At 36.3% G+C, this 25353-nt stretch overlaps 1 protein-coding gene across 6 annotated transcripts in view; it reads right to left on the bottom strand.

The window, feature by feature from the left end:
- Positions 1–25353, bottom strand: part of SUPT3H (SPT3 homolog, SAGA and STAGA complex component) — a 467131-nt gene that overhangs the window by 230974 nt on the left and 210804 nt on the right. For all 6 annotated transcript variants that reach the window (XM_046639750.1, XM_046639752.1, XM_046639747.1 and 3 more), the window contains one exon: positions 14–98. In XM_046639750.1, the coding sequence (XP_046495706.1) occupies positions 14–98 (85 nt within the window). The remainder of the gene's footprint in view (positions 1–13; positions 99–25353) is intronic.

Here is a 25353-nt window from a genome sequence, read left to right as displayed (position 1 = left end):
CATATGCTCTTACCAGATTGATTAACTGAGTGTGTACCACATCTTCTATCAAAACTGCTGTCTCATGAAGAGGCCTCCTAGCATCACCTAAAGAAAACCTGCAAAAGAAAAAATCAAACACAACAATATTAAAGACTGTAAAGCTGAGAAACGGAAAAAGTCAAAAATACTTATTAAAATAATCTACTTAATAAACTACAAATTGTTCTCTCAAATAACAGAGAGAATGGACAATTTTCTATGGACATCTCTCCTATATAAGTTGCAACTTCCAAAGAAAAGTGAAGTGTTATCTATGCTATTTCTTGATTTGTACTCATTTTTAAGGGCATTTACTGTTTCAAAATGCAACATATTAACAACCGCTTCATAATATTGGCAACCAAAAAATGATGTTACCACATCCAAATTGCCAACACAGTAACATAATAATAGCCTTACAGAAAATTATAAAAACACGTAATGTAACTAAAACGAAAGCTGCTAGGAAAAATTTAGGTAAATGCTGCAAGTTATAATTTCTAATTATATACAAGCATATTATCAAGAATGGATTACAAAACTGATTCTAAAAGTCTTCTCAATTTTCATATGGTGAACCAGATGTGCAGAGAATCCTTTCCTGGTAAAGAACATTTGAAAATGCACAACAATATATTAAAAACGTATTTAAAGCATGCTTTAACTAGCAGTAGAGAAGAAAAACAGAAGTCAGACAAGATGAGTAAATACAGTTCTACAAGATAAGAGAGTGCTGGATCAAAATTTATTCTGAAGGCATCTACTTATTCATAGCAGGCTATAGCCTGGATTTCAACTAGCATAGTCTTCAAAGTATATGAAAGAATGCTGTGACCACAAGCAAGGGAGGTCAGTTCAAGGAACCTAATATGAAGTCGAAAAACTAACACTAAGATGGTGACACTTGCAGAGTGTGAACTAGCAAAACACCTGTTCCACAGAAGGCACTCTGCCTATCTCACCCAAGGCTACAAGTGGGGAAGAAAAACACATGGTACCGGCATGAAGATAGACAAATAGACAAATGGAATAGAATAGAAAGCCTAGAAATAAACCCTTATATATATATATATGGTCAACTGATTTTTGATAAGGATAGAAAGAACACCCAATTTGGAAAGCACAGTCTTTTCAACAATTGATGCAGGGAAAAACAAGCTATCCACATGCAAAAGAATGAAGCTGGACTCCTACTTTGCATCATATATAAAAATAAATTCAAAACAGATCAAAGGCCTAAATTGAAGAGCTAAACCTATAAAATTCTTATAATAAAACAGAGAGGGAAATCTTCACGACCTTTGATTTGCCAATACTTTCTTAAGTATGACACTAAAAGCGCAGGCAGAAAAAGAAAATAAATAAATTGGACTTCATCAAAATTAAAACCTTTTATACATCAAAGGACACTAGTAAACAAGAGTGAAAAGACAACTCATAAAATGGAAAAAAAAATTTGAAAATCATATCAGATAAATAACCAGAATATATAAAGAACTCCTGTAACACAACAAGAAACTAACAACCCAACTGAAAAATGGGCAATAGACTTGAATAGATATTTCTCCAATGATGATATACAAATGGCCAATAGGAAATAAAAAGATGTTCAGTATCATTAGTCACTAGGGAAATGCAAATCAAAACCACATGGAGATATCACTTTGCACCCACAAGAATGGCTATTACCAACAAAATGGAAAATGGTAAGTAGTGGCTAGGATGTGGATAAACTGGAAATGTTGTACTTTGCTGGGTGGAATGCAAAATAGTGCAGCCACTGTGGAAAACAATTGAGTGGTTCCTGAAAATGTTAAACATGGAATTAGTACATGAACCAGCAACTGCACTCCTAGGTATATACTGAAAATAACTGAAAACAGGGATTCAAACAGACTTGTACACCAGACTTGTTCACAGATGCATTATCCACAATTGCCAAAAGGTAGAAACAACTGAAGTGTCCATCAACAGAAGAACAGATAAACAAATGTGGTGTGTGTGTGTGTGTGTATATATATATAAAGAAATATCATTCAGTCATAAAAAAGGAAAGAAGTTCTGATACATGCTACTACACGAATGAACTTTAAAAATACCATGCTAAGTAAAATAAGCCAGACACAAAGGACAATATTGTATGAAGCCACCTACATGAGGTATCTGGAATGGATAAATTCAGAGAGACAGAAAGGAAAATAGAGGATACCGGGGCATGGAAGAGTTTTTGCTTACTGTGTAGAGAGTTTCTGACTGGGATGATGAAAACTTCAGGAATATGGATAGTTATGAGGGTTGCACAACACTGTGAATGTACAATTAATGCCACTGTTAATACCACTGGCACTGTTAATGCCAGAGAATTGTTCACTTAAGAACAGTTAAAATGGTAAATTTTACATTATGTGTATTTTACCACAATAATAAAAATGGATGAATAAAACTAATTTAGGAGCAGACTAAATTCAGTTAAAAAGATAATTAGCATTCAGGACAGCAGATCTGAGGAAATTACCCATAATGCAACATGACTAATAAGAGAATATCATGATAATGTTATGCCAAAAATATTGATACTGTGGTGAAATGGGTAAATTTCTTGAAAAATATAAATGCCCAAAACTGACCCAAGAAGAAACAAAAACCCTGAATAGTTCTATAAATTTTAAAGGAATTGAATCAGCAGTAAACAAAATAAAACAAAATAACCTTACCTCATCTGTAATATTCTACCAAACATGCAAAGAACAGGTTATTCTAATTTTACCCAACTACTACAGGGAAGAGAAAAAGAGAGACACTCAACTCATTTATTTAGGCTAGTATAACCTTGGTATCAAAACTAGAAAAGGACTGTAAAACAAAGGAAATTTACAGATAAATTTTACTCATGTACATAAACAGAAAAAACATAAATAAGACAAAAGAGAACAAAAGGTGGAGTAAAAGGGAATTCACTCTCTCTCCTACCCTGCACCTGCGGCCTCATGGGGAGCTCCCTATGATCAATTAACAGAAGAGAAGAGTCAAGCCTGGTTTACATATGGTTCTGCGTGATAGGCAGGTACCACCCAAAAGTGAATAGCTGCATTACTATAGTCCCCTCTAGAATACCCCTTAAGGACAGTGGTGAAGGAAAATCCTCCCAGTGGACTGGACTTTTAGCAGTGCACCTAGTTGTTCACTTTATTTGAAAGGAGAAATGATCAGGTGTGCAATTAGATACTGATTCTCGGGCTATAGCCAACGGTTGGTTGAATGACAAGGGACATAGAAAGAACATGATTTGAAAATTGAGAAAGGAATCTGGGGGAGAGGTAGGTGGACATATCTCTCTGAAGGGCAAAAAGCATGAAGATATCTGTGTCCCATGTGAATGCTCACGGGTGACCTGAGCAAAGGAGGATTTTAATCAAATGAATACCATCAGCTTTTTTCCCCCCGATTACACTATCATCGCCCAATGGGTTCATGAACAAAGTGGCCATGGTGGGAGGGATGGAGGATATGCAGGGCTCAACAACATGGACTGCCACTCACGAGGCCATCATTGTTATGGACATGGCTGAGTGCCTACCTATCAGCAGCAGAGATCAACAATGAGTCCCTGATATGGCACCATTCCCCAGGGTGATCAGCCAGCTTTGGCAACAGGTTGATTACATTAGACAATTACCATCATGGAAGCGGAAGTGTATTGTTCTTACTGGAAGCCTTACTCTAGATATGGATTTGCTGTCCCTGCATGCAATGCTTCTGCCAAACCTACCATCTGTGGACTTACAGAATCTCTATCTACTTTCTGTCACGGCATTCCACACAGCAGTGTTTCTGATCAAGAAACTCACTTTACAAAAACAGAAGTGATTCACTGGGCCCGTGCTCATGGAATTCACTGGTCTTAACGTGTTCCCCACCATCATGAAGCAGCTGGTTTGATAGAATGGTGGAACAGCCTTTTGAAGACTCAATTGTGCCAGCTAGGTGACAGTATCTTGTAGAGTGAGGCAAAGTTCTCCAGAACACTTCATATCCTATGAATCAGCATCCAGTACACAGTGCTGTTTCCCCCACAGATAAGATTCATGGGTCCACGAATCAAAGGGTGGAATGGGAGTGGCACAAGTCATTATTACCCCTAAAGACTCACTTGCAAAACTTTTGCTTCCTGTTCCCAAGATCTTATGATCTGCTGGTCTTGAGGTCTTAAACCAAGAGGGATGAATGCTTTCACATTTATTCCATTAACACAACTATTCCACTGAAATGGAACTTAACACTGGCTGCTTAGTCAATTTGGATTCCTCATGCTTCTGAATCAACAAGCAAAGAGGAAGTTACTGTGTAGGCTGGAGGGATTGGTCCTGACTACCAAGTGGGAACTGGACTGGTACTCCACAGTGTAGACAAGGAAGAGTATGTCTGGAAAACAGGAGATCCCTTAAGGCATCTCTTAGTATGACCATGCCGTGTGATTAAGGTCAACAGAAAACTACAATAACCCAATTGAAGAAGCACTACTAATGACCCAGATACTTCAGGAATGAAGGTTTGGTGAAGAACCAGGGAAAGAACCACAACCAGTTGAGATGCTTGCTGAAGGCAAAGGGAATACAGAATGGGTAGTAGAAAAAGGTAGTTATTAACAGCAGCCATGACCACATAACCAGTTACAAAAACAAGGATTGCAATTGTCATGAGTACTTTCTCCTTATTCTGTTACAAGTATGTTCGTGGGGGGAGGGGATGGGTGAGTGTTACACAAATACCGTGATTTCCTTCCCTCTCTTGTTCCCTTATCATACAACATAAGATGTATAGGATTTATATAATATTTAATTAAGTATTATTCATTTTACATAACAGTATTTAAGTTAGGGATATCAAGGAGAAGTATGAACATCACCCAAGGACTAAACCTCATTTTCTGGGGAAGAGATTAGTGCATTTTCAGATGCATGTTGGATAACTGTATACGTTAGGCAGAATTATGACCTTGTTATTGTCTTTATTTGGAGATTAAATATAGTTTAAGGAGATGTATATGGGAGGCACGTTGACATGGGGTGATGGTTAATTTTATGTCCCAACTTGACTGGGTCATGGGGTGCCCAAATATTTGGTTGGGCATTAATTTGGGTATGTCGGGGAAGGTATTTCTGAATGAGATTAACACCTGAATTGGCAGATTGAGTAAGGAAGATTGCCTTCTCCTGAGTGGGTGGGCCTCATCTAATCTGTTGAAGACCTGAATAAAACAAAAGGCAGCGTAAGGAAGAATTCACCCTCTCTGCCCATCATCAAATTGGTACAGCAGTCTTCTACTGCCTTTAAACTTGGACTGGGACTTACACCATCAGCACAATGGCTCCTTGGCCTTTCATACTGTATTTTTACTCTCCTCCCTGCCATGCTTTATGTTTTTGATTTAATAATTACATCCCTTTTTTTTAAAGACTGGCACCTGAGCTAATATATGTTGCCAATCTTCCTCTTTTGGCTTGAGAAAGATTAGCCCTGAGCTAACACCTGTGCCAGTCTTCCTCTATTTTGTACGTGGGATGCCGCTACAGCATGGCTTGATGAGTGGTGTAGGTCCACACCGGGATCCAAACCCGTGAACCCCAGGCTGCCAAAGCAGAGTGTGCGAACTGAACCACTATGTCACCAGGCCAGCCCCCAGAATCAGTCATTGAAGAGACTGTCTTTCTCCATTGAGTATTCTCGGTTCCTTTGTCAAATGTTAGTTGACCCTATATGTTTGGCTGCAGGCTACAGCTTTTAAGATATACAAATAGACATCTTTCAGGGAAAGACCGGGAGATATGCATTTCTGTCTGCTACCTCTGAACTGAGCCCTGGGGAGACAGCCAGGGCGAGTCCTTGCAAACCTGGTAAGAACTTTCTTTGCTATAGTCTTGTGGGTCTAGTGGATGAATCTCCAGTGACTGTGAGAGCCAGATGCTTAGGGAGCCTGTCTCTCAGGTGGAAGTCTTAAAAGTTGGGGCACCGGATATGGAGTCCAAACCCCTTGCTCCTCAGAGAGAAGCTAGGAGTTGGGAGTTCCTTCCTTATTCTATGTCACTGTGCCGGGTGGGGTTTATGGAGAGAGTGTGTCTCAGCCTTTTCTACCTACATCAAAGTTGTTTGTTTTGTCATCTGACCGATGTGTAGAAGTCACTCAGCTAGTTTCTGGATTTCATTTAGAGGGAATTTTTCCATGAATAGCTGTAGATCTGGGGTGCCCGCGGAAGGAGGTAAGTTCAGAAGTTTCCTATGTCACCACCTTGGACTGGAACCCTGGAATTCTCAGGCTTTCATACTGGGAATGGAACTTACACCACTGGCTCTCCTGGATCTCAGGCCTTTGGATTCAACTAGAACCCACATCACTAGCCTCTCCTGCTCCTCAGGTATTTGGACTTGGACTGGAACCACACCATTGGCACACCTAGGCCCCCAGTTTACCAAGTGCAGATCTTAGAACTTCTCAGCTTCCATAATTGTGTGAGCCAATTTCTTACAGTGAATCTCTTGTATATACACACACATTCATCCTATTGATTCTGTTTCCCTGGAGAATCCTGACTAATACACCCAGGAAAGCAAGAACAGAACATACATCTATTAATATAATTAACTACTTAAAATATGAAAAGAGAAAAACTATATGATCATCTCAACAGATATAGGAAAATCACTCAACAACCATTCATGACAAAGATTTTGGCAAACTACGATTAAAAGGGATTTTCTTTAATCTGATAAAGGGAATCTACTAAAAACCTTATAGGAAACAACATAGTCAGAAGCATTGACACCTTTTGAAATTCAGACCAGTGTAAGGATTCCCACTATCTCCACTACTAGTCAATAGAATACCCAAGATTACAGTAAGAACATTAAGGCAAGAAAAAGTTAAACCATACAAGTATTGGAAAAGAAAAAACTAACCTGTTTTTATTCACATATAATCTGAGCACCTACACAGAAAACCAAAAATAATTGGGATATAAATTATTTGCATTAATTAAAGATGTTAGCAAGTTTTTCAACTGTAAGATCAATCTACAACTATCATCATCAACACAAAGACAGAGCGAACTCATAGAAACAGACAGCAGGGTGGTGGCTACCAGGGCTGGGGGTGTGGAAATGTTGCTCCTTAAAGGGTAGAAACTTCAACTTATAAGATGAACAAGCCCCGGGGATGTAATGTACAGCATGGTGATCATACTTAATAATACTGTATGGTACACTTGAAAGTTGCTAAGAGTAAAGCTTAAATGTTTTCACCAGAAAAAAGAAATAGTAATTATGTGACATGATACAGGTGTTACCTAAAGCTATACTGGTAATCATTTTGCAATAAATAAATGTATCAAATCAACATGTTGTACTCCTTAAACTTACACAATATTATATGTCAATTATATCTTAATAAACCTGGAGGAAAAAGACACACAAAGGCAGAAAATGCAATTAAAAAGAAATATAAATTGGTTCTAAACTTGACATGAAAGAAGCAAGAGCCAAGAATAGTCAAGACACTTTTGAGGTACAAGGTGGGAGGATATTTCCTGTAAGACTTATTATAAAACTGTAGTAACTGAGATGGTGTGTTATTGGTGCAAAGACACACAAATAAACCAACAGAACCGAAAGAGAATAAAAAGCCCACATTAGAGAGTAAACTCCACAATGGCAAAAATCTTGTTATGTTTACTGATATATTCAGTACTTAATTCTATGGATTGCCATAACAGTTTCCCTTCCATTATCTCAAGTTACCTGAAATCTCCCTATAGAAAAAGTACAAAGTTAGCAAAGTGAACTAATTGACTCAAAGATAAAACAATGGATTCAATTCACATCTCTAGTGAAAAGAGTATTTTAAAAATACTTCTTATATTAATAAAATGTACATATAGGTATCAAGTTTTACCTCAAGCTTTTATGAGAAAGTTATAACTTTCCTACTAAAAACAGTCTTCCTTAGCATAAACATGTAAAGTGTCTAAAACCCGCGAAAGACATATAACTAGGGGTGAAATTAGATGAGTATGTTATTTTAATTTTCAGGGTTGTTACTACTTCAGCTTTAATGCCACAGTTTTTCTCGCAGTACTTCTGTCACTTTTTTTCCCACAGAAAGCAAGACAGTGCCCTGGTGGTTTTTGGAAAATCGAAATGAAAACCACTATACCTAGCCACAGTCACTTTTTGCTTTGCAATGTATATAATATTTTTAAGTCACTTAAAGACAAAACCAAAGTGATTGATATTTACACAAATATTTTGATTTTCTTTTTTCTGTTAAAGACCTACCTTACCACTCACTGATGCCTTGAGTGACTTGTCCCTGGTCTAATCCCAACCAGCAGAGTCTCATACTCAATTCTTTCACCTACTGCTTAGATGCCTGCAACCACACCAGCACTGCCAGACCAGCCTCCGCTAAAGGTCTTTCAGGAAACTTTCCTGAAAAGTCTGTCCCTCCCCTGGTCTCCCGCAGTAGCTTCGTTGCTATAACACTGGAGCCTCCGTTTTAGGAAGGACTGTAACTTTCATAACTATGGTCACAACAAGCAGTAAGTCCAGAGCAACCCTGCTGGACTCCACTTCATAGTGGTAGTGGCAGAGTCACTTATATCCTCCCTTCTTACCCAAACAAGTTTAGTTTTATTCAGTCTCAGGATCAAATGTCTCAGTGAGCACCAGGGCAGCTAACTCTGCAATGCCCTTGTCAAGTGCGTGACAAAACATGAAATAGGCAAGACTATTCATGAGGCAAAGTTACACTCCTTGTTCTGTACACATAGATACAGGAGGATGTATGCTCAACAAAACCATGGGATACTGTTCCAAAAAGCCTGCAGAACTCACAACTAAGCCTTTCAGTACTTTTTTTTAACGATTCTATTTTTCCCTTTTTCTCCCCAAAGCCCCCTGGCACATAGTTGTATATTTTAGTTGTGTGTCCTTCTAGCTGTGGCATGCGGGACGCCCCCTCAGCATGGCTTGATGAGGGGTGCCATGTCTGCGCCCAGGATCCGAACCAGCAAAACCCTGGGCCACCGAAGCGGAGTGCATGAACTTAACCACTCAGCCACGGGGCCGGCCCCCAACCTTTCAGTATTTTTATGTGTTAGGTGTATGCTCAACACAGTCTAAAACTGGGGGATATCCTTTAAATAGACATCTATTAAAGTAAAAAATTTAAGAGAAAGTGCAGAATAAAATAGAAAAAAAGAACTAGTTACAGAGATATTTCTGAAACACAGAAAACAAATTTTTAAAAATATACACTGAACATTACCGTAGTCACTATGTGTTCTCAAAAAACAACAAAACCCTACTTCAGTAGTTTCTAACATCAGTTTTTTTTTTAAAAAATGGAAGAAAGGAAGGTGATGGACATTTGTTATGTTACTCTACGTTGAGGCCCTATTTGACATCTTTGGTTAGTAATTTATGCCAAGGTGCTTCCAAAGCACTGTGATGAACTTTAATGTCTCTGTAACTTCTAAAGCATATTCATTTACCAAAATCTTTTGCTAACCTCCAGATCCAATGTAAATATATATATACATATATATATATGTGTGTGTGTGTGTGTGTGTGTGTATATATATATATATATATATATATATGACGATGATGTATCCATAGAATCACGCTCCTTACATCCACTTGTCCCTAACTGTGAAAGGCAATCAACCCTAAATTATTTTAAAGGCTTTAACAGTAAGAAAAACAAACTTTTTGAGCAAGCACATACAATATGTATGTATTTATCTCTTTTAAAGTTATACAAATATATATATTAGTACAAAAGCACAGTATAAAACAAACACAAAAGAGAAATTTCAACAGACGTAAAAATACAACAAATGGTATTTTAAAAATAAGTATCATTTACTGACATGAGAAAATTATTTTTCTCTGATTAAAATATATATTGTTACCAACGTGGCCAGTTTGCTTGGGGCTAAGGGATTTTTCAAATTATTCTCTACTAAATAAATCAGCTTAATTAATACTAAAAAGTCATGACATACTTTTTACCAAAAAAGGACAAACCAGAAAACAGTTTCTTCTTATAAGGGAATAAATGAATAATGAATAAAACTTCTATATTTATTTTCAAACAATCATCCTTATTATTTGAGTTCTAGGGTCCCAAAATAGAGAAACAAATATTACATGGGGCATTTATCCCTTCCTTTGGAGATCATGCTTTTCCATGCTGTGAAGTTGAGGATGAAGTTCAAGATAGTGCATGAGGAGCAGCTACTCAGCTGAACCTCAGAGCAGTCACTGCCTCCACTGAAGAGAAGACACAGCACCCAGCTGAATGAGGGGCCAGAGACGTGAGCCCAGAAAAGCAGATAAAGTTTATATGGCCAGTATGCAGCCAAGATTGCAATAATACAGCTAAAAGTCCCACTACATCCTGGCCATCAGCTACAAAGAAGGAGAAGTCCATTGTGACAAAAAGAAATTAGACTGGAAGTTAGAGGACCAGATTCTGGTTTACACTCTGCCACTGAGCAGTACTCTAAGCTGGGGCAAGCAACTTTTCTGGGCATCTCAGTTCCTCAACAATGAAAGGAGAGGACTGGATTAGATGATCTTAAAGACGCCTTTTCAGATACTTGATTTTGGCCTATGAAAGCAGCTATAATCCTTAAATCTTAAAAACTGCTGTCTTCAAGAATTATAATTATATTTTCAGAAAATCACTTTTATAAGAAAAATCTTGCAAGAAAATGAAATCTTACTAATTGAGTAAATTTGGTAACAATCATGAAATTAGGAAAAAAGAAATAAGTTTTTAAAAAATGAGTAACAGAATGAAATAAATGAATAAAAACAATTGGAGAAAGGGCAATAAGGCTACAATTTACTCCTGGTCCTATACGTGGAAATAGTTTCCAAGAAACATTCCACTGCCCTTTAAAGAAATTTTTAAAAAAACCAAAAGGCTAAAGTGGTGTTTGCACTTGGAGATATTATCACAGGATTTTATATTATTCTTTCTCAGTATATATTTAACACGGCTCACTTTTGAGCCTAAAATACTTGTTTTCAAATTTTTAAGCCCTGTTTAAGAACAGAGTGCAAGGACTGAATAAGTTTTAATTAAAGGAATTAAATTAAATTAAAGGAATTAAATTAAATTAAAGGAATCTCTTTAATTAAAGAGATTCTTTCATAACGTATACGTGTATCAAGTCATCACATTGTACACGCTAAATATCTCACCATTTTACTTGTCAATTATACGTCAATAAAGTTGGAGGGGAAAAAAGGAGATTGTGAAAAAGCAGCCCAGTGGGTAAGTCTGGTGAGAATGTGTGACAGAGCGCCTGCTGGGCTGGTCCTAGATCGAGGCCGAAAGGTAGAGGTGCTCATGAAGCATCCAGGAACCAAACATAAAAGGAAGGACAAAGGGACGTTTCTTTACTGCCGTGTGCGTCTTCTTGGATGCTGAGTTGCTTTCAGTACTTAGCACTGGCTACAAACTCTAATGTGGTTAAATTACTCTGGATGCTGTGGTTAAGTAATTGCTGCGGTCTTCGGAGCTAGTTACTTTTTTTTTTTATTACTTCTGGTTTTTTGGACGTTTTTCTACCTCAGGTAATTGACATTACTTTGGAATGGACACTGTGTGACTACTGCTTGGTGTAGGAAGGCCCTGGGTGACTTTCTGTCCCCAAAAGAAAGTTTCCTTTTTCTCTTCAAACCACTTATTTGATTATACTTTTATAGGCTAGGTATTACTATAATACCCAGGAATTTCTCCTAACTGAAATTAGAGTGAATAGCAGGCTAGAGCCTAACACATACTCTCGTCAGCTAACCTGGCACTAGACAGCACATGCAAACACAGACATCATACTGTTTATGTCATTCTTACCCAATATTTGTTGAGACTGATTTACCCACTGTCCAAAAAGGAAAAAAAAAGTGCAGAAGTTTGACCATGAGCAGTCATTTAAGGCAATCAGACAGTCATAAACACATGCAAATTGTCCTTACTCTTCAATTTTCAATACCTCTAACCTTCATAACTCTTAATGATTTTATCTACCTGTTTTTCAAAGGAAGAAATAAACTCAATTAACAATGGCTCTGAGAAAGCAAAAGTGATAACTAAATTAAAATATCAAATAAATACCACGACGACAGCTTTTATAGCAGTGATCATTTTTCCTATTGCTTGCTCAATTTTTTAACGTCCATTTCCCCACCTTCTTTACTACAGTATATACTCAGATATAATTTAAATGAACTTTAAGAATATTTTTAGAATTTTATGACACTCCATGAAACAAGTATGAATATCTGAAGATATAAAGAAAACAAGATTACAAAATTATCATTTATGATGTAAAATTTATAATATCGATGTGAAAAAATATAGATTAATAAATATATTGGTTTAAAGTAAAATGAAAGTTAAGACAACAGTAAAACTTTGAAAAAGTAAACACTTAAATTACCTATAGGTATTAATTACTCAAACAACAAATATTTACTGAGTGCCTATTCTGTGTCAGGCACTGTTCTAGTTGCTTAGGATACATCAGTGAACAAAACAGATAAAAAAATGAGTGGAGTCTGCGTTCCAATGAGGAAAGGAACTAACTATACATATAAATTACTAAATGATTTATATCTTTAAAAGATGACTTAGGGAAAAAAAACATAGAACAGAATCAGAAAATGGGAAGTGCAAGATAGGGGATGGGAGGCAATATGAAATGTTAAAATGAGTATTTAATTTTTGGTGTGTGAAAGAAATGGCCAGAAAACTGTGTAAAAACCAAAGACTCATCTAGGAAAGCTCATCCAGAATTATCAGGGCACAAGGCATGAAAATGTGCATCTGAAGAAGTTAGCCATATGAATTTCTTCCAACAATTCCTAGGGCAATTTTTCTCATATATCCTAAACTCCTAAGAAGCAAATACCCCCATATTCAAACTCTAATGACTAGCAGCATAAAGCAAATGATTATAAGCATTCTTTATTCGAGGAACAGGGAAGATAATGAATGAGAAGTATACCAATCACTGAATGTAGGTCAGAAAAGGACTTAAAAGATTATTTAGCCCATTCATCCTATTTTGAAAAGACAGAAAATAAAGGTCAGAGAGGTGAAATAACCATCTCAGGGTCACAGATCCAGTTAAAGGCAAAACCTACGCCTTTTATTTCATCCAGAACTCTTTTTCTGCAGTACCATGTTAAATAAGTGAAAACTGTAACAAATTAGCGAAATTAATCTTAAATGCTCATTTATCAAAATTAAGATTAACAAAATAATATAGGGAGAGGCTGGTTCAATTACTTTGTATAATAAAGTAATTTTTAAGGCTTTTAGATAGATACATAATAACTTCAAAAAGTTATTTTAGTCCCAGAGGCCTTCCAAACATTTAATAATACAAGGATTTAACTATCTCATTAGTGCTAAAATTTAGCAGTCAAAAATTAACTTTCTATAACATTGGATATAGACACACTATAATCACAAATTTCACCCAAATTTTCAAGCACATTTCATGGATTGGGAATCAGAGATTAAGGAAGTTAAGAGATTTGCCCATGGCGTTAGCAATAGTAAGCTTCAAAATTACATGCTGTGAGACAGTCACTTAGAGACAGAATTTTACACTATACGCATACATAGAAAATTAGCAAAACAGACAAATGCGGCATACTGTACCAGCACCTCCCAAACTGATCTCCACAAAAAAGTATTCTGTAGTTAGATGAGTTTAGGAAATGCCATATATTTTATTCTTCTCTAGATTTGCAACGCATGTTACCATATTAGACACTCTGAGAAGTTCTGCAATAAAGAAACTTATGGGTTTCAATGTATTTACTGTGTATGGAATCATTTTTCTAAGCCACTTAGTTATATAGCATTGAAAATCAATGTAGGCAACACTGACATAAGCACAAAGGACTCCAACATGACCTAAGAACTCCAGTGATAGGATTCCAAATAAGCTGCAGGCTAAGACATTAGAACTTCAAAGTTCTTCAGTTTTAAACAATGAGATGCTAGTGGTGGTGATAGCAGACAATTGCTTTTCTTTTTTTTATTCCTTACTCATCCAACAAATACTTATGGTGAGTCTTTATCATGTCAGGCACTGAACTTTATACCAGCTGAGAATGTTTCAAGCTCCCACAAATTAAGGATTTTTCTGCCGCCATGGTAAGCAGCCCACCAGAACCAATATTAAAGCTTGTCAGTGGATCACCTAACAATGGCAGCCCCCAACTTCTCAAGTCATTCAGGAAGAGACTCATTCCAATAAACCTGCCTCCAAGTGCCAACCAATCCACAACAGTCTTCATCTGAGTAACTCTCTTCTGTAGATGAGGCCAACTTCCAGAACAACAATCCCTGAACTCCATGCTTCCCGAAAACTCCACATAAGATTAGCAGTTTTCCCTGTTGAGACATTGTGCTGAGCCAGCACATACTTTTCCTTTATAGTTTTTCTCTATCTCCAGTTTTCTCTCTTCCAGATACTGAATGATGGTGTCCATTATGCTTTCACACAGTGTTGGAGAAAGTCTGATCTCACAACCCTCTCAGCCTGACTACCCCTCTATTTTCCTTCCGAACTTTCTATTTGGAAAGATTTCAAATCAATAGAAAGATTTAAATAACAGTACAATAAACACCCATATATCCTTCAACCAGAATCGGCACTTGTTAACATTTTGGCACATTTACTTTCTCTCAAAATTATACATACACATTTATATACATACATAAAACACACATTACACACATACATACATATATACTTGTTACTTTATACTTTTCTTTGAACAGCAAGCATTTATTGAGTGCTTTACATGTGCTTGGCATACTCAGATGAATTATGTCATTTAAACCTCTTGAAGACCCCATAACTCAGTATCACTATGTCTGTCTCTCCCATCTTGGAGAGATACTCCTTACAGTATTACAGTAAGTGAAATTCTATTTGTTAACTTCCACAAACTGGGCTTAGTTTTGCCACTGAAAACTAGATGAAATATCAAATCTATCTTTTATTTGACAGGTCTTTAAAACTATGAAGAAAGCTTGCTCAAAAATTTTTTCCAGATAAATAATATCACTTTAAAACAATTTTATTTAGATATCATTTATATAACATAAAATCCACCATGTTTAAAGTGTACAATTCAATGATTTTTAGTAAACTACAGAGTTGTAATCACCATCACCACAATCCAGCTTCAGAACATTTCTATCATTACAAAAAGATGTCTCATGCTCATTTACAGTTAATCCCCATCCCATCCCAGCCTAAGGCAACCACCAATCTATCTAAAGAAACCATGCATGCCTCTCTAGTCTTCTTCAAGTTAAAGATTCCCCACTTCTTATCATTTAGGTCTCTACTTAAATGGCACATCCCTGAACAGACTTTTCCAACTATCACCACTTCCAATCCTCATTTAAATCAGAGAAGTTCAGAATTTATTTATTTGGTTTACATAGTAATGTCCTGCCCAAGATTTCATTTGAAGAAAAAGGTTCCAAAACTTTCAAATAAACAAAAGGAACGAAAACCTCTAATCTGAGCGTTGAAGAAGTCACAAGCCAAATATAAAAGAGCTCTAAGAGATATCCTTGAGACAACAGATGCACTAATCAACACTGAGGGCTAGGAAGAGTTGAACCAACTATCAAGCTGCCTTTGTCTGGACTATAATTCTCCATCTCATTCATAAGAACATCTTGCTGAAATTTTGTAATTTACCCTATCAGAAAAGAAAATGATTTTACTCTGATATGAACCGTGAACTCATGTAGGTTCCTACCAATTACAGATTCCAGAACTTTTGTTGAGATTGATGTCAAGTTCACCAAGGCATAATGATCAGAATCTCCCCTCGCCCATCATTTTTTAAATGAAGCAAACTCATGCCAAAATTATAACTTAATTACCTTTTCTTAAATAGTATTCTAGAAAAACCACCTGGTAGCAATTAACACCACTGTTGTAAATAATCGCTCTCCTAATGTATTTATATTTCCAGGATTTAATTGTCACCCAAAACAATAGTTTTAGTTTCATATAATATAATACCGACTAAATAAATGTGTTAATTTAAAAATATAGAAAACTGTACAAAGTTGTTATATTACCAATTAAGCAACTCAGAAATTAATTGTGCAAATAAATATTCGTGACTGCCAACAGGAATATACATAATATATTCCAGTTGTAGTACATAATACATTCCATTTGGTCCTTCACAAAGGGCTTCAGTTTCCATCAGGAAGTACACAAGACAACTGTCTTCCTAGAATATGTAAACTAAACAATGATCAGTCACTTCTGAGAAAATTACAAAAAAGTTTATCTCTAGTCTCCACAATTTTCCTTAAATCCAAATGGAATTTAATATGTCCAGAAGAAACGCATTTCAACTCTGTTCTCAAGAATATGGATAAAAAAGTGATAACATGAGAACGATGTTAAGACTTAATTATATATAACAATTCTACCGAGAATAAACACATAGATATGAGCAATGATCTTTTGGTTTTACTTTAGATTATACTCTACAACTTTAAAATTTTGGCACGTGTAAATAAGAATTTTTTATAGATGTACACTATCACTGAAATTCATATGTTAATCTCTAAATTATACCATGAAAAGTTTAGTATGTACTTCTAGTAGCTTGCAATGAATAACATGTACAGTCTTTTAAATGTACTAAAAATATGAATAAAAACATACATCTATGTACCTACCACCCACCAGCCTTTATATTATTAAGTATCTTCATCAGGTCTAGCTCTGTGACAGCAAATAAAAACAGTAGTAATAATTAATATCATAAAATAGTAGTTAACCCCTAGGCTTAGAACTATCACAGAAGCCTACAACTTTCAAACTCCTTTGTTTATTAGATAAAAGTCTTTGAAATCTGGCTGCTGTCTTTGGTTCTGGCCTTGTTTCCAGCCATGAATCCTTTGTTCCTGCTTGACATATCAAACTACCTGTAGATAGCAAATCACACAATGAGTTTCATATCTTCTGGCCTTTCTATGTGATGAACTCTCTGACAAAAATGCTGTTGTGCCTTCTTTCATTCAACTAATTCCTTCAAAATTTAGTTCAACAGGTACCAGCCTCGGGACATTTTCCCTAATCCCCAGTTCACCTTAGATCCTCCTCTGTGGTATACTGCATTGATAGCCCTAAGTCTTACCACACACTATCTTCATTCCTTTTGTCAAGTGACTTTAAGTACCATTACACTATAACTCTGAGCTCAATCATGTTATATGCTTTGGCTCATAGGATGTTAGCAAGCAGAGGCTAAGGCGCACTTAAGCATTTCAGCTTGTGCTCTTGGAGTCTGCCATTGCCATGAAAGTGTGCCTAAGCTAATCTGCTGGAAGACTAAAGACACAGGGAACAGGGTGAGTCATCTCAGTTCTCCCAGTTGAGGCATCCTAAATCTGCTCAATCAGCTGACAGTTAGCTGACATTCAGACAGCAGAACCCAGTGAAGATTGGTGAAGCTGCCTAATCCACTATCGTAGACACATAAACACAAATGCTGCGGTTTTACTCCTGAGGTTTTATGGCTTTTTGTTATGCAGCACTATTATGGCAATAAATAACAGATCCACCCTCCTAAATGCTCCCATAGCACTTACCATAGCATATATTACATCATACCTTTATAGTGACTGACTTATCTCTTCTTCCCTAGATTTTAGAGGAGAGAGCATGTCTTACTTAAATTTGTATTCTCAATACCTAACAAAATGCCAGTTGCATGTGGGAATGAAATATAAGTTTGTAGAAAGAAGGAGGGAGAGAGGGAGAGCGGGAGGGAAGGAAGGGAAGAAAGGAGGGAGAAAGGGTGAGAGGGAGACAGGCAAGAATCAAAAGGAGAGTTGTGGTGAAGAGGAAAACATTCTTATGGAAAAACATAAGGTGATGGAGAACGGCAGCTATTTAGATGGGATTCACATTCTATCTGATTTCACTGGGATCTCGGATTCCAAGGCGTCCTCCCCATGGTGGGCAATTTCAGTGGGCACACACTAAATACTGGCAGAGCAGATGAAAACCTTAAGGCATACAGGTAGCTCCCTGTTAGATGAGAAAAAATACCCACAGTTCATGTGACTTGTCAATATAGTGTTCACAGGAAAGAGCCAATAATTGTAGTACTTTGGCTGACAACAGAGGGTGGCATTAGATTCTACAGTAGAAGACACCAGGACAGAGAATCAAAGGGTGAATTCCTGGAAATCTTAACATTGTCATATGCAGAGGTAATACGCAGAACCTCAAAGACGTAAAAGGAAAAGGGTCCCCACTTTTCCTTTTCTCCTAAAATCCCATACGCATTTCCCATACCTCACTGCTTCTGCACCTTTGCCTCAACCTAGAAGGGTTTGTACTCCCCCGATCTACCACCCCCTTTCATCACTTAATACCACTATGTCTTTTAAGGTCTTGATGAAATGTTTCCCCTTCCATGAAGTCATCTCTAACATTTATCCCAAGAGGAACTAATTATACCCTTGGAAATCTGCACGTGCATAATTATAGCATAAGAATACTGCATTAGTACTAATCGGGTGAAGGTACAGACCTGATTTATTCATCTTTATGAAATAAAACAGCACAGTGGGAGCTCAATAAATGTTTACAGAATGAAACAACAGCATAAGGAAAATAATGTTCAAAATTTCACTACAGTTGGTATGCTTTTGGAGACAGGTAAAAATTAAAAATTTTTTTTAATGGGCTGGCATCTTTTTTTTCCTTAAAGATTGGCACCAGAGCTAACATCTATTACCAACCTTCTTTTTTTCTTCTTCTTTTCCCCAAAACCCTCCAGTACATAGTTGTATATTCTAGTTGTATGTCCTTCTGGCTCTGCTATGTGGGACGCCACCTCAGCACGGCCTGAGGAGTGGTGCTAGGTCTGCGCCCAGGATCTGAATTGGCAAAACCTTGGGCCGCCAAAGCAGAGCACAAGAACTTAACCACTTTGCCATGGGGCCAGCCTGAATGATATGTATTTTTAACAGCGGCAGATATAAAAAAGAAAAAAAAACAATGAATCTGAAAATACATAAGATTTAGAATCAGTATAGTGATGAGGAAAATGACAGTCAACAGATGATATTTATAATACATACTGATTTACTACTTGCTAGATAGATACTACTTAACTGATTTAAAATGGTAAAAAAGATCCCTATGAAGTAGGTACCATTGTTATTTCCATTTCTGGGCTTGAAGAGGTTCACTACGTTACCCAAAGTCACGTATTCAATGAGTGGCAGAAATGGGATTCCATCTCTCACCAACCCTAAAAATCAAACCCCTGACTACTCTATATTACTGTCTTTCATAGAAACTGAAGGGACCTCCAATGTAATTTATTTCAACTTCCACCACAATAAAAAATAAAATAAAAAAGTGAAGACCATATAAGTACATATCCAACCAGGGTGATTGCAGTAAGGCACTGGACAGCACTTGAAATTACAAGTGACTTTTTGACAATTAAGCATAGAACACGCAGAAAAGCAAATCAACGTATCAAGGCTACAATTGTTCAGTTTACAAGATTAAGGGGAAAAATCTGGAGAAGTGGAACATCAAATGCTTTTTATATCAATAGTAAGAAAAAGAAATCTACTAGAAGGGTGAAGAAAATCTTCGAAGTCAAATGCAAATAAATGGCTTCCTTTCTATTTACTCAAATGGCTGAGTTTACATACGAAATTCATCTTTTAAGTCTCAAAAATTGTGAATATTAAAACTGCATAACTGGGAAAATCCATGGCACTTTTATGCATAAATCACACATGCATATGCATAAATCACTGAGGTTCTGGAACAAAGTTTAGAAAGCACTCTACTAATTAATATAAAAATTTCCCAAGGCTAAAACTTGGTAAAATTATGCTTTAGTGCAGAAATACTAAAACAATAAGCATAGTGTTAGTTTCCTCATGCTAGATGTATTATAATACAGAAATTACACAGAGATGAAAATTGATACTTGGGAACAGGTTAACTAGGTATGTAATTATTATTACATTCAAAGTGAAGTTTTTTTGCAGCTTAAAGACCACAATACCCTTCATACAACCTACACAGAGAGCTTGATAAACAGAGAAAAATCTCAGTCCAGAAAAATCTGACTTCCCCATCTAACTCCAAAATCCAGAATCTCTAATTTCCATAACCTCAGGTTCCTAGAGAAGAAGGAATTAAAGCTTCTTTTATTGTGGACAAATTTCATACCTCAGTCCCCCCTGGCGAATCCCTGCCTAGCTTTCACAGACAGAAACGTTACACAACGCTGAAGGAAAAAAGGCACAATGTCATGCTCTATGCCCGGGGACCTACAGGTTTCCGAGATTTAAACAAGTGTAACAATTTGCCTCCTTTAGTATTGATAAAGTACTAGAATATCAGATACACAGTCTGAGTTCTCTCAGCTTCAGGGAGCTCTCCCTCTCCTCTTCCTTCACTCCAAAGATTCAAACAACTACAAAATCACCTTTAGGTGATTGTCACAAGGTATCTTTCACAGCTGGATAACTCAGAGTAATATTTAACATTTCACATTAAATTGTTCATACTGTACTATTCAATTCATTAAATTCAGAGAGCTTGTTTTTATTTATAGGCGTGTTCTTAAAACTCTAAGTCAAGAAACTTAAAGGGAGATTTCATTTTTAAGGAATGAAAGAGCAAAATAGTGCCAGAGTGAGGAAATACTACTTTCTATATAAATAAGGTTTAACTTTAAAAAAGAAAATGCCAAATTAATCTGTTTACCCTTACTATATTTTCACATAGGTGTCATCTTTATTACGCTGTTAAAATGCAGCCGCCTACAAAAATCCATTCCAGACATGAGGCAGGGGCAAGGTGGGGATTGGTGAGGAAGCAGAAAACCAAAATGGTGTGCAGCACTTTTAGTACATGTTATAAGAATATGCATAACAGAAAAACCTTGGTTCAGTTCAGTATAACCACCTCAATTTTCTTAAAATCACATACACTTTAAAGTCCTTATACACCTTCTCTCTAAAAAACTTAATTTAAGAACAATTTGGCAGCACCTCTGGAATAAGAAATTTATATTTATAAAAATATTTACATTTTTAAAAATTTATAACATATTGATATTTAAAATGTCTCTTTTTTAATCTATTTGCTAAGAAAACAAAATAATGGACTTTGAAAGAGTACTAAATCCACAATCATTAATTTTATTTTGGTAATTAGCCTTACCCTAACGTCTTGAAAACAAAGTTAAGCTTTAAAGCTAAATCACACAGACAATTCAAACAGCAAAGAGAGAAGAGAGGGTAACTCTTATGCACATAAAATAGTTTTGTTTCTAATTTTTGTGAAAAGGAAACAAATTGGAAGTATTGTTGACGAGGAGTCACACCAGAAGGAGATATTTTCAAATTAAACAAGGAAGGCACTTCATGTGTATTTTCTAAGTTTAAATCTCATTGAATACTAAACTCTCAGACCCAATTAACAAGAAAAATCATCATCTGCAACTTGCTGAATTCTTTCATTTAGGATCGTATACTGAAGATGAAAGGTGCAAATTTAGAGTCTATATAGGCTCTATTTTCAGCTTTATCATTAATTTGTTGGAGGACCTGGGGTAAATGTCTTTATATCGGCTAAATATCATGGGTATGCTATTAGTTAACAGAGGTCATTAATGTCCACCCCCTACACACACACACCTTATTTTACATATGAATTTAATTCCATTTAACAATAGTTACTGAACATCAACCGAGAGGAAAGCCCTCTCCTAAAGGCTGAGGAACACAAACAGGAGCACCATTGAGTCCTTGTGACCTCTAAAACTCAGACAAAGCACATTGGTAAATGAACACACAAATAACTGAGCACAACTGTCCCTTTTAGCCAAATATAAAATTGCATTGATTATCTACTTTTTTTTAATATGTGAGGTAACCTAACAGGTTGGGAATAAACTATTAGTATAATCCAGGGTTAGCAAACTTTTTCTATAAAAGGTCAGACAGTAAATATTTTCACCTTTTGGACCATAAATTCTCTGTTCCAATTACGCAACTGCTCTTGTAGTGCCAAAGCAGTCACTGACAATCCATAAATGAATGAATAAGCGTGGCTATGTTCCAGCAAAATGTTGTTATTAATGGTCATTAAAATCTGAATTTCATATAATTGTTACGTCACAAAATATTATGACTCTTTCCATTTTTTTCCATCCATTTAAAAATGCAAACACCATTCTTAGTTACATGTGATGTACAAAAACAGGCAGCTGTCAAGATTTGGCCCTCAGGTAATAGTCTGCCAACTCCTGGTCTAATCAAACCCTATCACCAAATAATACACAAATTTAGAGTGACTCTAGTAGGTACTGACCATAATTGCTACTGGTGTTCAGAGAGGAGAGGGGTAAATATATGTTAGAATAATCAAGAAAGACTTGAGTAAAAAATACCTGAATCAGGACTTGAGTTGATCTAAGGATGACGAAAATTCATTTATTGCAGTTACTATCTGGTTAGTATATGCAATAAAGTTGTTCCACTTTGGGAAAAAACCCACTAGTTTTTCAAAACATAGTAAACAAGAGATTAAGCATCATGCTATTGTTTAGTACAGCTGTACTGTACAGCTTACCAATTTTTGAAATATCATATATTCACATTTAAAATAACAAAAAAACAAACTGTCATGCGTTATCAAAAAAGATATGTGGAAACCCTAACCCCCAGGACCTCAGAATATGACTTTGTTTGGAAATAGGGTCTTTACAGAGGTAAGGAAGTTAAAAAAAGGTCATTAGCATGGGCCCTAATTCAACAGGATTGGTGTCCTTATAAAAAGAAGCTTGGACACAGAGACAGATACACACGGGGAAGACCATGTGAAGACACACAGGGAGAAGACAGCAATGTGACTAGAGTGATGCATCTAAAAACCAAGGAACATCAAAGACTGCCTGCAAACACCAGAAGCCAGAAGAGATGAGGAAGGATTTTCCCCTGGAGCCTTCTGAGGGAGCACGGCTCTGCTGACACCATGATTTTGGACTTTGAGCCTCCAGAACTGTGAAACAATAAGTTTCTGTGTTCTCTGGAACAAAAAAAATATTAAGTCTGAAATAAAACGAACCATGCACTAAAACTGTCATGTTAAAATTAAATTGACTTTCTTTCCATGATATGGCTACTGAAAAGTCATTCCTTATCATTCTTCCTTAATACTTCAAACCAGATGTTCTTTGGTTAAGGTAGACAGCTAACAGGCAGAAGGAAAGACAGAGTCATATCTTGTTGCATCTTGGTGTCGGGTGAAAGCTTCCTAAATGAAGCAGCTGAGTAATTAATCGGATTGCTGCAATCAGGGACCCTGGTGCCCTCAACGTCCACATGGTGTGTCTCTGCACATTAAGCCTAGTATGCTTCTGAGCAATCCAAATCACGACCACTAAGCCCACCTTCTTTCCAAATGGAGGTAATATAAGCAACCAGGAAATTCATTTGGATCCATGTCAATTTTTTCTTTTTCAAAATGGAGCTTCACGTTTAAAAATAAAAGAAACCATATTTTTCTTAGAGCAAATAAAAGCATAGCTACCTTACCCAAGAGTTCTTTCTTACGGTAGTCATGCCTTAACATTTTCATTAAATGCTCTGTTAATGGTTTAAATGTGAGCACAGCCTCACTTCTTTAGGAAAAAAAAAGAATAATTGGGGTATTATTTTGGATTGAGGCCACTCAGTAAAAATAAAGTCAGTCAGTAACATCGAGGCTACCACAGAGTTGTTAGATTGCCTTTTTTGGTTATTTTTAAGAGTATACGTCAATCATTTCTTTAACTTTGATTTACACAACGTAGGATATTTTAAGAGTATTAAGGACTCAAATTATAAAATATCATTTACCTTCATTGTATGTTTGACAGAACATCTCTGAAAAGGTGAGTTTTCTAGGAAAGTTAAAGAATTTACCCTTAATTTGAGTTTCTTTACATTCATCCAGAGGAAGCTGATTGATCTAGGCCATATTTAGCTGTTACAACTCCTTATTTTGTTTTTCCTTCTCAGGCTTCCAATTTACACAAACACTTTATCTGGAATCTTTTCTAATCTTTTTTCCCAATGTACTATTTTCTATAATGTATAGAATTAAAACAAGGTGGTAGGTTCTAATCCAAGCCATTAACCATAGTCCCAAGATTATAATAACCTATAATGTACTAAGATAAGAAAAACTTCTTTGGGCAAAAACTACTTAGAGTTTGGGAAATGTATTAAAAGACCTCTTTGGTAGTAAATTAGTAGAGCATACTAGGTACAAATTTGGAGACACAGATTCCATTTACATTTAAAGTAGAAGTTGAGATTTCTACAACTTCTTCTTCTACAACTTACACTTAGGTTTAACAATATCACCTCAAGATGTGGTAAGAGAGAACTCTACCCTGAGTCCGAATGTCACAAACACGAAAACACCAATACTCATCAGCGGCACATGACCCAAACCATCCATTCTCGTGACTGACCCCATTCAGGACTTAGGGAAAAATTCCGTATTTCTCAAAACGAAAGGCTACTGCATCAAAATGCCATGAAAGTTTGTGGGGGCATGTTACTACTGACATGGGAAATGCACACTGCTCTGGGGAGCTGGGAAGATTAAGTGCTAGAAATGCTCAGTTCGCAAATCTTCTTCTCAGACAGCATGAATGCAAAAGATTCTTGCATTACAAAGTACCATTTCAAATAGTGCCAAAGATTCATTTTCTTGCTTCTCCTCCTGTTCTGATTTGTGATTCAGGGATATTTATGATGATATATGGTACACGGGGCTTCATTTAAATTGTTGCTCTTTGCTCTGCAAATTTTGGGGGTGGGCTTGAGCAAAACCTGAATCAGACACATAAACAAAATATTATTTGTCTCATTTCTAGAACAGACTTATTTTTTGGTAAATGAAAAGAACAGCATGTTTTTTGGAAATTTTGGATTAAAAATATTAATAACTATTAACCCTAACCTATTCCAAAAAAGTGGACATCTTCTCTGTTTTTAAAGATTTCCAGTAAAAAAAAGGTCCAAAGCTGAATTACTGTTTATGGTAAAGTTTCCATTTTCAGTTTATTTGTATTTCATCCATTTAAAAAAATGTTTTGAAAAGGAGATTCGCATAGAATGTTGGCCAAATTTTCAGAGATCCAAATATGATCCCC

Source organism: Equus quagga, chromosome 15 (genome assembly GCF_021613505.1).
Source record: "Equus quagga isolate Etosha38 chromosome 15, UCLA_HA_Equagga_1.0, whole genome shotgun sequence".
Classification (NCBI taxonomy): Eukaryota; Metazoa; Chordata; class Mammalia; order Perissodactyla; family Equidae; genus Equus; species Equus quagga.
The sequence above is the reverse complement of the archived record's forward strand: the minus strand, read 5'-3'. Positions and strand labels throughout refer to the sequence as shown.